This window comes from Hypanus sabinus, chromosome 16 (genome assembly GCF_030144855.1).
Source record: "Hypanus sabinus isolate sHypSab1 chromosome 16, sHypSab1.hap1, whole genome shotgun sequence".
Taxonomy (NCBI): Eukaryota; Metazoa; Chordata; class Chondrichthyes; order Myliobatiformes; family Dasyatidae; genus Hypanus; species Hypanus sabinus.
Window position 1 is genome coordinate 51,596,529 of NC_082721.1, and position 14,184 is coordinate 51,610,712.

Here is a 14,184-nt window from a genome sequence, read left to right on the forward strand (position 1 = left end):
AATCCAGAAATGCCTTTTACTCAGTGGGCTCAACCATGAACTGCTCTTAAAAGCCCTTTTGCAGGCATTCTACAAATTCCTTCTTACCTACCTGCATATTGAAATCTCCCATGACTATCATAAAATTGCCCTTATTACACAGCTTATCTAGCAAGAAGGCTGTGAGTGAACTGCTGATTTTTTGGAGCGAAGGGAGATTTTTTTTACTACTCCGGTTAAAGAGAGGAGAGACTGCAAAGGCGTGTGACATCAGCCAGTAGAGTGCGAAAGGTTTAAAAAGACAAGGAATCTTTGACGGTTTTTAATTCGGAGCAAGAAGGCTGCGAGTGAACTGCTGATTTTTCGGAGCGAAAGGGAGTTTTTTTTTACTACTTGGGTTAAAGAAAGGCGAGACTGTGCAGGCGCGTGACGTCAGCCAGTAGAGCACGAAAGGTTTAAAAAGAAGGCCGTCATATCCAGAGGCAGCGGAATGGCAGGGCTTTGGCTCAATGGGCTTAGGTGGCAACGGGACAAGGCGAGGTCGGAAGTACGTGTCAGAGGCCAGTGTTCTATGCTAGGTGTCAGATGTGGAAGGCCCTGCAGTCTCCCAGCCTCCCAGATGGCCATATCTGCACCCGGTGTGTCGAGCTGCAACTCCTGAGGGACTGAATTAGGGAACTGGAGCTGCAGCTCGATGACCTTCATCTGGTCAGGGAGAGTGAGGAGGTGAAAGAAAGGAGTTATAGGCAGGTGGTCACACCGGGGCCACGGGAGACAGACAAGTGGGTCACAGTCAGGAGGGGGAAGGGGAAGAGTCAGGTACTAGAGAGTACCCCTGCAGCTGTACCCCTTGAAAATAAGTATTCCTGTTTGAGTACTGTTGGGGGGGACAGCCTACCTGGAGGAAGCTGCAGTGGCCATGCCTCTGGCCCTGTGGTTCAGAAGGGTAGAGAAAGGAAGAGGAAGGCAGTAGTGATAGGGGACTCTATAGTTAGGGGGTCAGGCAGGTGATTCTGTGGACACAGGAAGGAAACTCGAATGGTAGTTTGCCTCCCAGGTGCCAGGGTCTGGGATCTTACAGATTATGTTCAAGATATCCTGCGGTGGGAGGGAGAACAGCCAGAGATTGTGGTACATATTGGTACCAATGACATAGGTGGGAAAGGGAAGAGGTCCTGAAAAAAACACTACAGGGAGTTAGGAAGGAAGTTGAGAAACAGGACCGCAAAGGTAGTAATCTTGGGATTACTGCCTGTGCCATGTGACAGTGAGAGTAGGAATAGGATGAGGTGGAGGGTAAATGCATGGCTGAGGGATTGGAGTAGGGGTCAGGGATTCAGATTTCTGGGTCATTGGGACCTCTTTTGAGGCAGGTGTGACCTGTACAAAAAGGACGGGTTGCACTTGAATCCCAGGGGAACCAATATCCTGGTGGGGAGATTTGCTAAGGCTACTGGGGAGAGTTTAAACTAGAATTGTTGGGGGTGGGAACCGAACTGAAGACTGGCGAAGGGGAGGTTATCTCAGAAATAGAGAAAGCTTGGAGACAGTGTGAGAGGGAGGATAGGCAGGTGATAGAGAAGGGACGTGCTCAGACTGAAGGCTTAAAAACTCCATTTTAATGCAAGGGGTGTTGTGATCAAAGCGGATGAGCTTAGAGCATAGATCAGTACTTGGAGATATGGTGTTGTGGCCATTACAGAGACTTGGATGGCTCAGGGACAGGATTGGTTACTTCAAGCGTCGGTTTTAGATGTTTCAGAAAGGACAGGGAGGGAGGCAAAAGAGATGAGGGCATGGGATTGTTGATCAGAGATAGTGTCACGGCTGCAGAAAAGGTGGACACCATGGAGGGATTGTCCACGGAGTCTCTGTGGGTGGAGGTTAGGAACAGGAAGGGGTCAATAACTTTACTGGGTGTTTTTTATAGGCCGCCCAATAGTAACAGGGATGTCGAGGAGGAGATAGGGAAACAGATCCTGGAAAGGTGTAATAATAAGAGAGTTGTCGTGATGGGTGATTTTAATTTCCCAAATATTGACTGGCATCTCCCTAGAGCAAGGGGTTTAGATGGGGTGGAGTTTGTTAGGTGTGTTCAGGAAGGTTTCCTGACACAGCATGTAGACAAGCCTACCAGAGGAGAGGCTGTACTTGATTTGGTATTGGGAAATGAACCTGGTCAGGTGTCAGATCTCTTAGTGGGAGAGCATTTTGGAGATAGTGATTACAATTCTATCTCCTTTACAATAGCATTGGAGAGAGATAGGAACAGACAACTTAGAAACATGTTTAATTTGAGTAAGGGGGAAATTGGAGGCTTAAATTGGAAACAGATGTTCTCAGGGAAAAGTACGGAAGAAATGTGGCAAATATTCAGGGGATATTTGTGTGGAGTTCTGTATAGGTACTTTCCAATGAGACAGGGAAGTTATGGTAGGGTACAGGAACCATGGTGTACAAAGGCTGGAATAAATCTAGTCAAAAAGAAAATAAAAGCTTACTAAAAGTTTGGAGAGCCAGAAGGAGCCATGAGAAGGCTTTGGTGGGCAGAATTAAGGACAACCCCAAGGCATTCTACAAGTGTGTGAAGAGCAAGAGGATAAGATGTGAAAGAATAGGACCTATCAAGTGTGACAGTGGGAAAGTGTGTATGGAACTGGAGGAAATAGCAGAGGTACTTAATGAATACTTTACTTCAGTATTCACTATGGAAAAGGATCTTAGTGATTGTAGTGATGACTTTCAGCAGACTGAAAAGCTTGAACATGTAGATATTAAGAAAGAGGACGTGCTGGAGCTTTTGGAAAGCATCAAGTTGGATACATCACCGGGACCGGACGAAATGTACCCCCGGCTGCTGTGGGAGGTAAGGGAGGAGATTGCTGTGCTTCTGGTGATGATCTTTGCATCATCAATGGGGATGGGAGAGGTTCCCGAGGATTGGAGGGTTGTGGATGTAGTTCCTTTATTCAAGAAAGGGAGTAGAGATAGTCCAGGAAATTATAGACCAGTGAGTCTTACCTCAGTGGTTGGTAAGTTGACGGAGAAGATCATGAGAGGCAGGATTTATGAATATTTGGAGAGGTATAGTATGATTAGAAGTAGTCATTTGTAAAGGGCAGGTCGTGCCTTACGAGCCCGATTGAATTTTTTGAGGATGTGACTAAGCACATTGATGAAGGAAGAGCAGTAGATGTAGTGTATATTGATTTCAGCAAGGCATTTGATAAGGTACCCTTTGCAAGGCTTTTTGAGAAAGCAAGGAGGCATGGGATCCAAGGGGACATTGCTTTGTGGATCCAGAACTGGCTTGCCCACAGAAGGCAAAGAGTGGTTGTAGATGGGTTATATTCTGCATGGAGGTCGGTCACCAGTGGTGTGCCTCAGGGATCTGTTCTGGGACCCTTACTCTTCGTGATTTTTATAAATGACCTGGATGAGGAAGTGGAGGGATGCTGATGACACAAAGGGTGGAGGTGTTGTGGATAGTTTGGAGGGCTGTCAGAGGTTATAGTGGGACATTGATAGGATGCAAAACTGGGCTGAGAAGTGGCAAATGTAGTTCAACCCAGATAAGTGAAAAGTGGTTCATTTTGGTAGTTCAAATATGATGGCAGAATATAGTATTAATGGTAAGACTCTTGGCAGTGTGGAGGATCAGAGGGATCCATAGTCCATCCATATGTCCGAGTCCATAGGACACTCGAAGTAGCTGCACAGGTTGACTTTGTGGTTAGGAAGGCATACGGTGCATTGGCCTTCATCAATCGTGTGATTGACTTTAGGAGCCGAGAGGTAACGTTGCAGCTATATAAGACCCTGCTTAGACCCCACTTGGAGTACTGTGCTCAGTTCTAGTCACCTCACTACAGAAAGGATGTGGACACCATAGAAAGGGTGCAGAGGAGATTTACAAGGATGTTGCCTGGATTGGGGAGCATGCCTTATGAGAATAGGTTGAGTGAACTCGGCCTTTTCTCCTTGGAGCGAAGTGGGATGAGAGTGACCTGATAGAGGTATACAAGACGATGAGAGGCATTGATCGTGTGGATAGTCAGAGGCTTTTTCCCAGGGCTGAAATGGTTGCCAGAAGAGGACATAGGTTTAAGGTACTGCGGAGTCGGTACAGAGGAGATGTCAAGGGTAGGTTTTTTACTCAGAGTGGTGAGTGCATAGAATGGGCTGCCGGCAACAGTGGTGGAGGCGGATACAATAGGGTCTTTTAAGAGGCTTTTAGATAGGTAGATGGAGCTTAGTAAAATAGAGGGCTAGAGGTAATCCTAGTAATTTCTAAGGTAGGGATGTGTTTGGCACAACTTTGTGGGCCGAAGGGCCTGTATTGTGCTGTAGGTTTTCTATGTTTCTATTTCCTGTTGCAATTTATATCCCACATCCTGGCTACTGTTCAGGGGCCTGTGTGTAACTCCCATCAGGGTCTTTTTACTCTTGCAGTTTCTTTACTCTACCCACAAGGATTCTACACCTTCTGATCCTATGTCACCTGTTTCTGAGGATTTGATTTCACTTTTTACCAAGTAGCCATGTCAGGCCCTCTGCCCAACTGCCTGTCCTTTTGATAGAATATGTATCCTTGGATGTTAAGCTCTCAACCATAATTTTCTTACAGGCTCAGTGACGCCCACAATGTCGTACCTGCTACAAGATCATCTACCTTATTCTGTGTACTGTGGGCATTCAAATATAACACCTTCAGTCCTATGTTTGTCACCTTTTTTGGATTTTGTTTCCCTTTTACATTGCAACTATTCCACTACAGCCAGGTTGCCCTATCATTTGCCTATCCTTCCCGCAGTCTCAATACACACTGCATTCACTTGTATACCAATCATCCCATCCTTAGCCCTATCACTTCAGTTCCCATCCCCCTGCCAAATTAGTTTAAACCCTTATCAACAACTCAAACAAACCTCCCCGCAGGACATTGGTACCTTGCAGGATTCGGGTGTACCCTTTTTGTACATGTCATAACTTCCCTAGATGATCCAGAAATCTGATACCCTGCCCTCAGCCACTCACTCATCCGTACTACCATCAAATTCCTGCCCTGGCTACAGGTGGTCATGGAAATAATCCAGCGTTTACTGCCTTGGAGGTCCTGCTCTTCAACCTCTTCCCTGACTCTCTATGGTCACTGTGCAGGACCTCTTCCCGCTTCCTATCTGACATTGGTGTCAATGTACACCACGTCCCCTAGCTGCTCACCTTCCTACTTGAGAATATTCCACAGCCACCCTGACCCTAGCACCTGGGAGGCAACACACCATCCTGGCGTCTCTTTCACAGCCAGAGAATCTGCTACCTCACCGCCCCCCCCCCCTACCCGGCCCCAACTACTGAGACTATATCAATATTACTCTGCCTGCTGAGCCTCAGAGCTGGCCACAGTGCCACTGGCCTAGATTAGCGATGGATGGTGATGGATGGTGGTGTCTGGAGTGAGCTACTAGACAAAGTGCTCAAGGTGGATATAGTTACAACATTTAAAAGACTTTTGAACAATACAGCACAATACAGGCCCTTCAGCCCACAAAGTTGTGCCTACCTTTTTACCTATTCCAAGATCATTCTCACCACATAGCTCTCCAATTTTCTTTCATCCGTGTGCCTAAGAGTCTTTTACATGTCCCTGCAGTCCCTGCCTCTGCCACGCTCCCGGCAGAGCACTGCACACACTCACATGGGCAGGTACATGGGTTGCAAAGTTTAGAGGGAAATGGGACAAATGCAGATGGGATTAGGTCAGGCATGGCCCAAATCAGGCTGAAGGGCCTATTTCCATGCTGTATAGGCTCCATGCTCTTTACTTTGAGGAACACATCAGCAAACATCAGGGCAAACTTCCCCTGCTCTGCTGATGCTCCTTGCATTGTGGTAAGCTGAATAAAGACCCTGGTGCTTGGTAAAAGCACTAAGCTGATAGAACCCATATTGCAGCAGATCAGGGTGTTGGGAACAGACGGTGTGAGCTGTGATTATGTACTCACCCCATTCACACACAGCAGCAGCCCTTGGTTGCAGAGGGTGTGGTTCTCCTTGGGAGAAGAGCCTGGGCAGGCGGGGCTCACTCCATCACAGTGACTCTTGAAGGCACACTCCGTCTCTCCCCTGCACTGTTGATAACGAGGTGCCAGCACACATTGGGGACTACAGCAGGGCCCCTGAGTCGGACTGTAGAAGCATACAACATAGTGAGAATTAGTATGGGTACTCAAGCATAATGTATCACATGCACCCACTCACGTTTCAGTGTCTGCACTGAGTCAGTGGGTGTGAGGGAAGAAGGTGCATTAGACATAGACCTTGGCAGTTTGATTATTGCTGATCTACACTGAGCTATGCTTCCCTAATGCTCCAGTCCACCAGAGCCCCCAATTCCTCAATCTTTCCAAAATTCATCTACATCCACTGAATGGTTTTGCTTACCATACCCCCAGCACCCAGGACAAGGGACTGCAGTGATTCACCTCCCTCTACCTCCTCTTAGTATGCTGTCTTGTCATTGCTAATGAAGCCAACCACTGTCATCTATTGCTTTGGCAAGGACTCTCCACCACGCACCGATGACCCCTTCTCCTGTCTTCAACCCTCCTCCTCTTCCTGGACACACCACCCTGGTCTTCTGTTTGCTCTGGATCTTTTCATTGCCAACTGCCGACGGGATATTAACTGTCTAGATTTTAACACTCCGCTCTCCAATTCCAACCACACTCCTTTCGAATGCTCAGCTTTCTACTCCCTCTGCACTAAACTTAACCTCACCATTAAACCCGCAGATAAGGGAGGTGTTGTGGTTGTATGGAGGACTGACCTCTACCTTGCTGAGACCTGGCACCAACTCTCACACACCTCCTCCTATTTACCCATCGAACAGGACCCCACTAAGGAACACCAGGCCATTGTCTCCCACACCATCACTAACCTTATTGACTCTGAGGATCTCCCAGCCACCACCACCAACCTCATAGTTCCCGCATCCCACACCTCCCATTTCTACCCCCTACCCAAGATCCACAAACCCACTTGACCAGGTGGACCCATTGTTTCAACTCGTTCCTGCCCCACTCTGTTTTAACCCCTAGTTCAGTCTCTTCCTACCTACATCTGTGACACTTCATACGCTCTGGATCTTTTCAATGATTTCAAGTTCCCTGGACCTATCATCTTATTTTTGCTATGGACGTCCAGTCCTTCCAACCCCCCCCCCCCAAACCAGAAAGGCCTCAAAGGTCTCCATCTTTTTATGAAAACCAGACCTAACCAGTTCCCCTTAACCATTACTCTCCTCTGCCTAGCAAAACTTGTCCTCACTCTAAATAATTTCTCCTTTGGTTCCTCTCACTTCCTTCAAACAAAAGGTGTAGCCATGGGCACTCACATGGGTCCCAGCAATGCCAGCCTGTTTGTTGGCTAAGTGGAACAGTCCAAGCCCACAATGGTGACCATCCTGTACTTTTCCTACGCTACATCAACAACTGCATTGGTGCTGCTTCCTGCACCCCTGCTGAAATTGTCCACTTCATCCACTTTGTCTCCAATTTCCACCCTGTCCTCAAATTTACCTGGTCCATTTCCAATACCTCCCTCCACTTTTTTGATCTCACTGTCTCTTTCTCTGGAGACAGCTTATGTCTATTATAAACCTACGGACTCCCACAGCTAACTGGACTATATCTTGTCCTACCCTCCTACTCAATTCATCTCAATTCCTCTGTCTCCACCGCATCTGCTTTTTAAATGAGGCTTTTCAAGGAGAAGTCCTCCTTTTTCAAACAAAGAGGCTTCCCTTCTTCCACCATCAATACAGCCATCAACCACATCTCTTCCATTTCACACACATTAACTCTTACCCCATTCTCCCACCACTCTACCAGGGATAGAGTTCTACTTGTCCTTACCTACCATCAGCCTTCGTGTCCAGCATGTAAATCTCCAAAACTTCTGCCACCTCCAACAGGATCCCACCACCACACACATCTTTCCTTCCCCTCTCCCCCACGTTCTGCTTTCCGCAGGGATTGCTCCCTATGCAACTCCCTCGTCCATTCATCCCTCCCCACTGATCTCCCTCCTGCTACTTATCCTTGCAAGTGGAACGAGTGCTACACCTGCTCCTACACCTCCTCCCTCACTACCATTCAAGGCCTCAATCAGTTCTTCCAGGTGAGGCGACGCTTCACCTGTGAGTCTGTTGGAGTCATTTACTGCGTCCGGTTCTCCTGGTGTGGCCTCCCGTATATCAGTGAGACCTGAGGTAGATTAGGAGACTGTTTCACCGAGCAACTACGCTATGTCCACAGAATAAGTGGGGTTTCCCAGTGTGCCATCCATTTTAATTCCAATTCCCATTGCCGTTCTGAAATATCCATCCATGGCCTCCTCCACTGTTGGGATAAGGCCACACTTAGATTGGAGGAGCAACACCTTATATTCCATCTGGGGAGCCTCCAACCTGAAGGCATGAACATCGATTTCTTGGCATCAACAGTGAACAATTTGAACAATGAGTGAACTGTAAAGGATCCAATGTAGCAGGAAGATGTGATTTAATGCAATCCATAACAAGCTGCTCAAAACACTTCATTACTGTTGAGAACAGTGCCCCTGGACAGTAGTTGTTGAGGTAGCCTCCTCCCTGAACATCTTCCAGTCAGTATTTTCAAAACAGCTGAAGTTGTTACTTCTGGCCCGGTCTTTATCTCCCTCTTGGGCACCAGGAAGATGGTGGCCCCCTTCAATCCTGAGGGGACAGTGGACTGTTCCAGTTAGAGGTTGAAATGTCTGTTAACTGGGCTGCGCAGTCCCTCAGCACCCAAACTGGTAGGTTATCAAGCCCCACAGCTTTACATGAGCTGACACTGGCTCGGGTCTTCCTTACATCAGCTGCTGCCTTTCTCACCGGAACATCGTTCCATGGATCAAACCCAGCATAAAAGATATTAAGCCTATCAGGAATAGGAGTGTCACTGTTGACACTTATAGTCCGTAATGGTCTGAATGCCCTGCTACATGCACCTTGTGTCTCTGGTGTCACAGAAATAGCTGTATATTCTCTCTAAATAATCCTATTTTACCTTCCTGATGGTGTGGGAAAGCTCAGCTCTTGCTAACCTGAGAGCTGTTTTATCCCCCCGATCTGAGGCAGCATCCTGATCATCACTGCTGTCAGCCATGGCTTCTGATTTGTCCTCATATAACCAAAGGTCTCAACATACTAGACCACTGTTATTCTAAGATAAGGAATGCCTACCATGCCAAGCCCAGACCGCATTTTGTGAAATCTGATCACTTGGCTGATCTTCCACTTGCACATAGGCAGAGGCTAGGCTCCGGAGATTAGGACAATAAAGAGGTGGTCACAAAGGCAGAGGAGTGGCTATGGAATTGTTTTAAGTCAGTGGACTGGACCATGTCCAAGAACTCATCTGTGGATCTGAATGAATACACCACTGTTGTCACATACTTTATAAAATCAGTCATAGACAAGTGTGTCCCCACAAGAGCATTTAAAGTCTTCCTCAGCCAGTAGCCCAGGATGAACCATGATATCCACAAACTGCTGAGGGACAGATCAGAGGCATCCAAGTCTGGTGACAAAGTAAATTACAAGAGGTCGAGGTACAATCTCCAGAAAGCCATTTCATGGGTGAAGAGACAATTCCGGGCTAAACTTGGATAAATGAAGGACGCTTGACAGCTGTGGCGGGGCTTGAATGCTATCATCTCTTACAAAGTGAAATCAAATGACATAGCTGACAACAGAGCTTCACTTCCAGGTAAGCTCAATGTCTTCCATGCTCGCTTTTACTGTCAAATCATGGAGGAACCATCACGAACTCCATCCAATGTGAGAGCATCCTTCAGGAAGATGAACCCATGGAAAGCATCCAGCCCAGAAGGGTATCTGGACGTGTACTAAAGACCTGTGCTGATCAACTGGCTGGAGTGTTCAATGAAATCTTTAACCTCTCACTTCGGCAGTCTGAGATACCCACAGCTTCAAGCAGGAATCAATTATACTGTTGCCTAAGAAGAACGTGGTATCCTGCCTTAACGCCCATCATCCAGTAGTACTTATAACCACAATGATGAAGTGTTTTGAGAGGTTGGTTATGAAACATATCAACCCCCTGCCTGAGAAGCAACTTAGATCTGCTCCAATTTTACTACCAACACAACAGGTCCACAGCAGATGCCATTTCAATGGCTCTTCACTCAACCCTGGAACATCTGGACAGCAAAGATCCATACATCAGGATGTTCTTTATCGACTACAGCTCAGCATTCAATACTAATCAATAAGCTTCAAGACATTGGCCTCAATACCTCCCTGTGTGCTTAGCCCACTGCTCTGCTTACTTAAACTCCAATGCCATATTTAAGCTTGATAACAACACTACTGTCACGGGCTGAATCAAAGCCTTTATGTTATCATTCAAGAGGACCTGTACTGGGCCCAGCACATAAGTGCAATTACAAAGAAAGCATGGCAATCCACTACTTCTTTAGGAGTTTGTGAAGATTCGGCATGACATCTAAAACTTTGACAAACTTCTGTAGATGGATGGTGGAGAGTATATTGACTGGTGGCATCACAGCCTGGTATGGAAACACCAATGCTCTGAACAGAAAATCGTTCTAAAGTCAGCGGATATGGCCCACAGCTAAAGCCCTCCCCACCACATCTACACAGTGCATTGTCACAAGAAAGCAATGCTGAGCTAACTCCTTCTAGCCAGGTCTTTTCCCTCCTTTTGAACTGGTTTGACTGGTTTAATCAGTGGACAGAGAAACCCACAGGATTCAATATTATGCTAATTCCTGCATACCAGGGTGGTGAGCTGCTTTATATTGCCTAGGGATGTTGGTATAAAGCAGGACTAATGTGTTCTCACCTTTGGTTGCAAAGGCAACATGCTGATAGGATTTAGGCAGGACTGTTTAAATGAGCATGATTGAAGTGGCTATTAACAATAAAGAAAACATCAGGGAGTGTGTCTGCAGGAAATTGATGATGCCATAGAGTTCACACAATGTGTTCCCAGCGCCAGTGTGTATGGCTGAGGGACAAGGGGTGTATACAGCCACAATCACCATAGCAGTGAACTCCTTTGGTAAATAGAATGGCCTGCACTTCATCATTAAGAACTCTACCAGAGATGATTCCCACCAATGGCAGATCCCCAAACAGTAGCTTCGAACTCCTGTCTCACTAACTCACAAACTCAAGGGGGTATTAAAAGTCAATCCTTTTGTCCACATGGAACTCCAACCTCAAAACCCCACTGATCTGAAGGTGGGGGATGGGGAATACTCTCTGCAGGTCTGACATCAGACCACAGATGTCAGATAACGTCCATGCTGTTGGTCTTCGAACACAACTTATATTTACAAATCCATGGAAATTCTGGCTGCTTGTTACAATATAAGACCATGAGACATAGGGGATAGATGATTCAGATCGATGGGTTTACTATACATCATCAGGATAGATCTATAGAGTCTCTCAAAAGCAGAGGTGGTGGAGTATGCCTCATGATCAACATCATCCCAATTCTGCTCACCAGACAGTAAATCCAGCAGTAAAGTGTCATCCTTTTTACGTACCACAGGAGTTCTCTGTGATCATTCTGATAGCAGTTTACATTCCACCTCAGGCCAATGACAAGCAGGCTTTAGATGATCTGAGTAATAGGATCAACATGTACGGAACAGCGCACCCTAACACCTTCACCATTGTTTTGGGAGATTTTAACCAGCAAGTCTGAAAAAATTCACTAAGCACCTCCCATCAACAGATCACTTGCAATACCAGAGGAAACAACACACTGAACCATTGCTACACCACCATCAAGAATGCCCTCACTTTGCGAAGTCTGATCACCTGGCTGTACTTCTACTCCCTGAGTACAGGCAGAGACTGAAGACTGCAGCACCAGAAGTGAGGACCAAGTAGGTATGGACAAGGAAAGCACAGGAGTGCCTACAGGACTGCTTTGAATCAGTGGACTGGACTATATTCAGGGATTCATCTTTGAATCTGAATGAGAATGCTGCAGTTGTTACTAACTTCATTAAAACCTGTGTGGATGAGAGTGTGCCTACAAAGACTTACTGTACATTCCCAAACCAAAAGCCGTGGATGAACCAAGAGGTATGTCATTTGCTGAAGGCTACATCTGTGGCATTCAAGTCTGGCAACCCAGCCTGTACCAGAAAACCAGGTATGTTTTGCAGAGGGCTATTACAAGGGTGAAGAGACAATTTTGAACGAATTTGGAGGCGACGTCAGATGCACGACAACTTTGGCAGGGTTTGCAAGACATTACTTCCTACAAAGTGAAACCCAATAGCATGAATGGCAGCGATGCTTCACTACCAGATGAACTCAATGCCTTCTATGCCCACTTTGAAAGGGAGAACACGACAGCTGTGAAGATCCCTGCTGCACTTGATGACCCTGTGATCTCTGTCTCAGAAGCCGATGTTAGACTGACTTTAAAGAGAGTGAACGCTCGCAAGGCAGAAGGTCCTGATGGAGTACCTTGTAAGGCTCTGAAAACCTGTGCCAACCAACTGGCAGGAGTATTCAAGGACATTTTCAACCTCTCACTGCTACGGGCAGAAGTTCCCACTTGCTTCAAAAAGGCAACAATTATACCAGTGCCAAAGAAGAATAATGTGGGCTGCCTTAATGACTATCACCCGGTAGCACTCACATTGACAGTGATGAAATGATTTGGGAGGTTGGTCATGACTAGACTGAACTCCTGCCTCAGCATGGACCTAGTCCCAATGCAATTTGCCTCTCACCACAATAGGTCAACAACAGGTGCAGTCTCGACGGCTCGTCAACATGGCTTTAGTCCACCTGGACAACATAAACACCTATGTCAGGTAACCTTTGACACCTTTATCCAACAAGAGCCTATCAAACTCTGTTTTAAATGTATGCAGTAACTTGGCCCCCACAGCCATCTGCGGCAATAAGTTTCACAGACCTCGGTCCTTCTATTTTGAGGCTGTGCCCACTGGTCCTAGACTTCACCCAGTATAGGAAATATCCTCTTCATGTCCATGTTATCTAGACCTTTCAATAGGTTTCAATGAGATCTCTCTCTTCATTCTTCTAAATTCCAGTGAGTACAGACCCAGAGCTATCAAATGCCCTTCGTAGATTAACTCTATAATTCCCAATTCATTCTTGTAAACTTCCTCTGGACCCTCTCCAATACCAGCACACCCTTTCTTAGACAACATGCCCAAAACTGCTCACATTGCTGCATGTGCAGTCTGACCATTGCCTTATAAAGGCTCATCTTAGGATAAATTTTCTCCCTCATGCCTTTTGGCCTTTTGCTGCCAGATGGTCTGAGGTAAACGATCAGTGAGATCACCAAGTGAGATCCCCAATCTCCCTGCCCACCCCAGTGTTATTCACAAGTAGTGTGCAGAAAAAGTGCTGCAGTACTACACTCACCAGAAGCAGTTGCTTGTCAATATTCTTGGTGAGGTCCTGCCTGGGCTCTGCACAACTGGGACAAGGTGAATCCTGTGTTCAAGATTAGCATGCCCTATGCTGACCTAACTGTTACTGACAATGCATGAATCAGTGATTCAGGATACCTGTGTCCCTCTGTACACCATCTCCCTTCTACCCCACTCTTCATCCTCCTGAAGGATGAACTCACATTGCTCCATTCGGAGGATGCCAGCAGACCACTTGACAGGGTGCAAGTCTGACAGGGAAATCACAAGTGACAAGTTTGCTGTAGCTCATCAAATGGACTGGATGATGTGGTGTATTCGGGCTTTCAGACGGCCTCTGAGAAGATGCCAAAAGAGAGAGTAAATGAAAGTGGAGATGATAAACTGGCCTGATCAGGGATTGGGTAATTGAGCAGGGACAATCAGTTCAGGAGGGAACGGAATGTGACCAGTTGGGTGATGCAGGAAAGGGGGCTGAGATCCAGCTGTTCACACTCATTGGCAGGTCATTCCCAACATCTGGCTCTGCATGGCAAGAAATGAGTTATACAGACAGGGGAACGAGACATTCTACACTGACCCAGATACATGGTAAAGGGAGTTGGCCAAGTATGATGACACTTCCAAATGTGACAAGACATAAGGCAAGAGCAGACCAAACACGGTGTCAAATCAGCCAGTTGTAATCCAGGGGTATTC

The 14,184-nt window shown here is 46.7% G+C and overlaps 1 protein-coding gene across 1 annotated transcript in view; it reads right to left on the minus strand.

Annotated features, from left to right (window-relative positions):
- Nucleotides 1-14,184, minus strand: part of LOC132405842 (disintegrin and metalloproteinase domain-containing protein 10-like) — a 636,699-nt gene that overhangs the window by 359,525 nt on the left and 262,990 nt on the right. Inside the window, exon 13 of the mRNA XM_059990833.1 lies at nucleotides 5,985-6,168. Within this exon, the coding sequence (XP_059846816.1) occupies nucleotides 5,985-6,168 (184 nt within the window). The remainder of the gene's footprint in view (nucleotides 1-5,984; nucleotides 6,169-14,184) is intronic.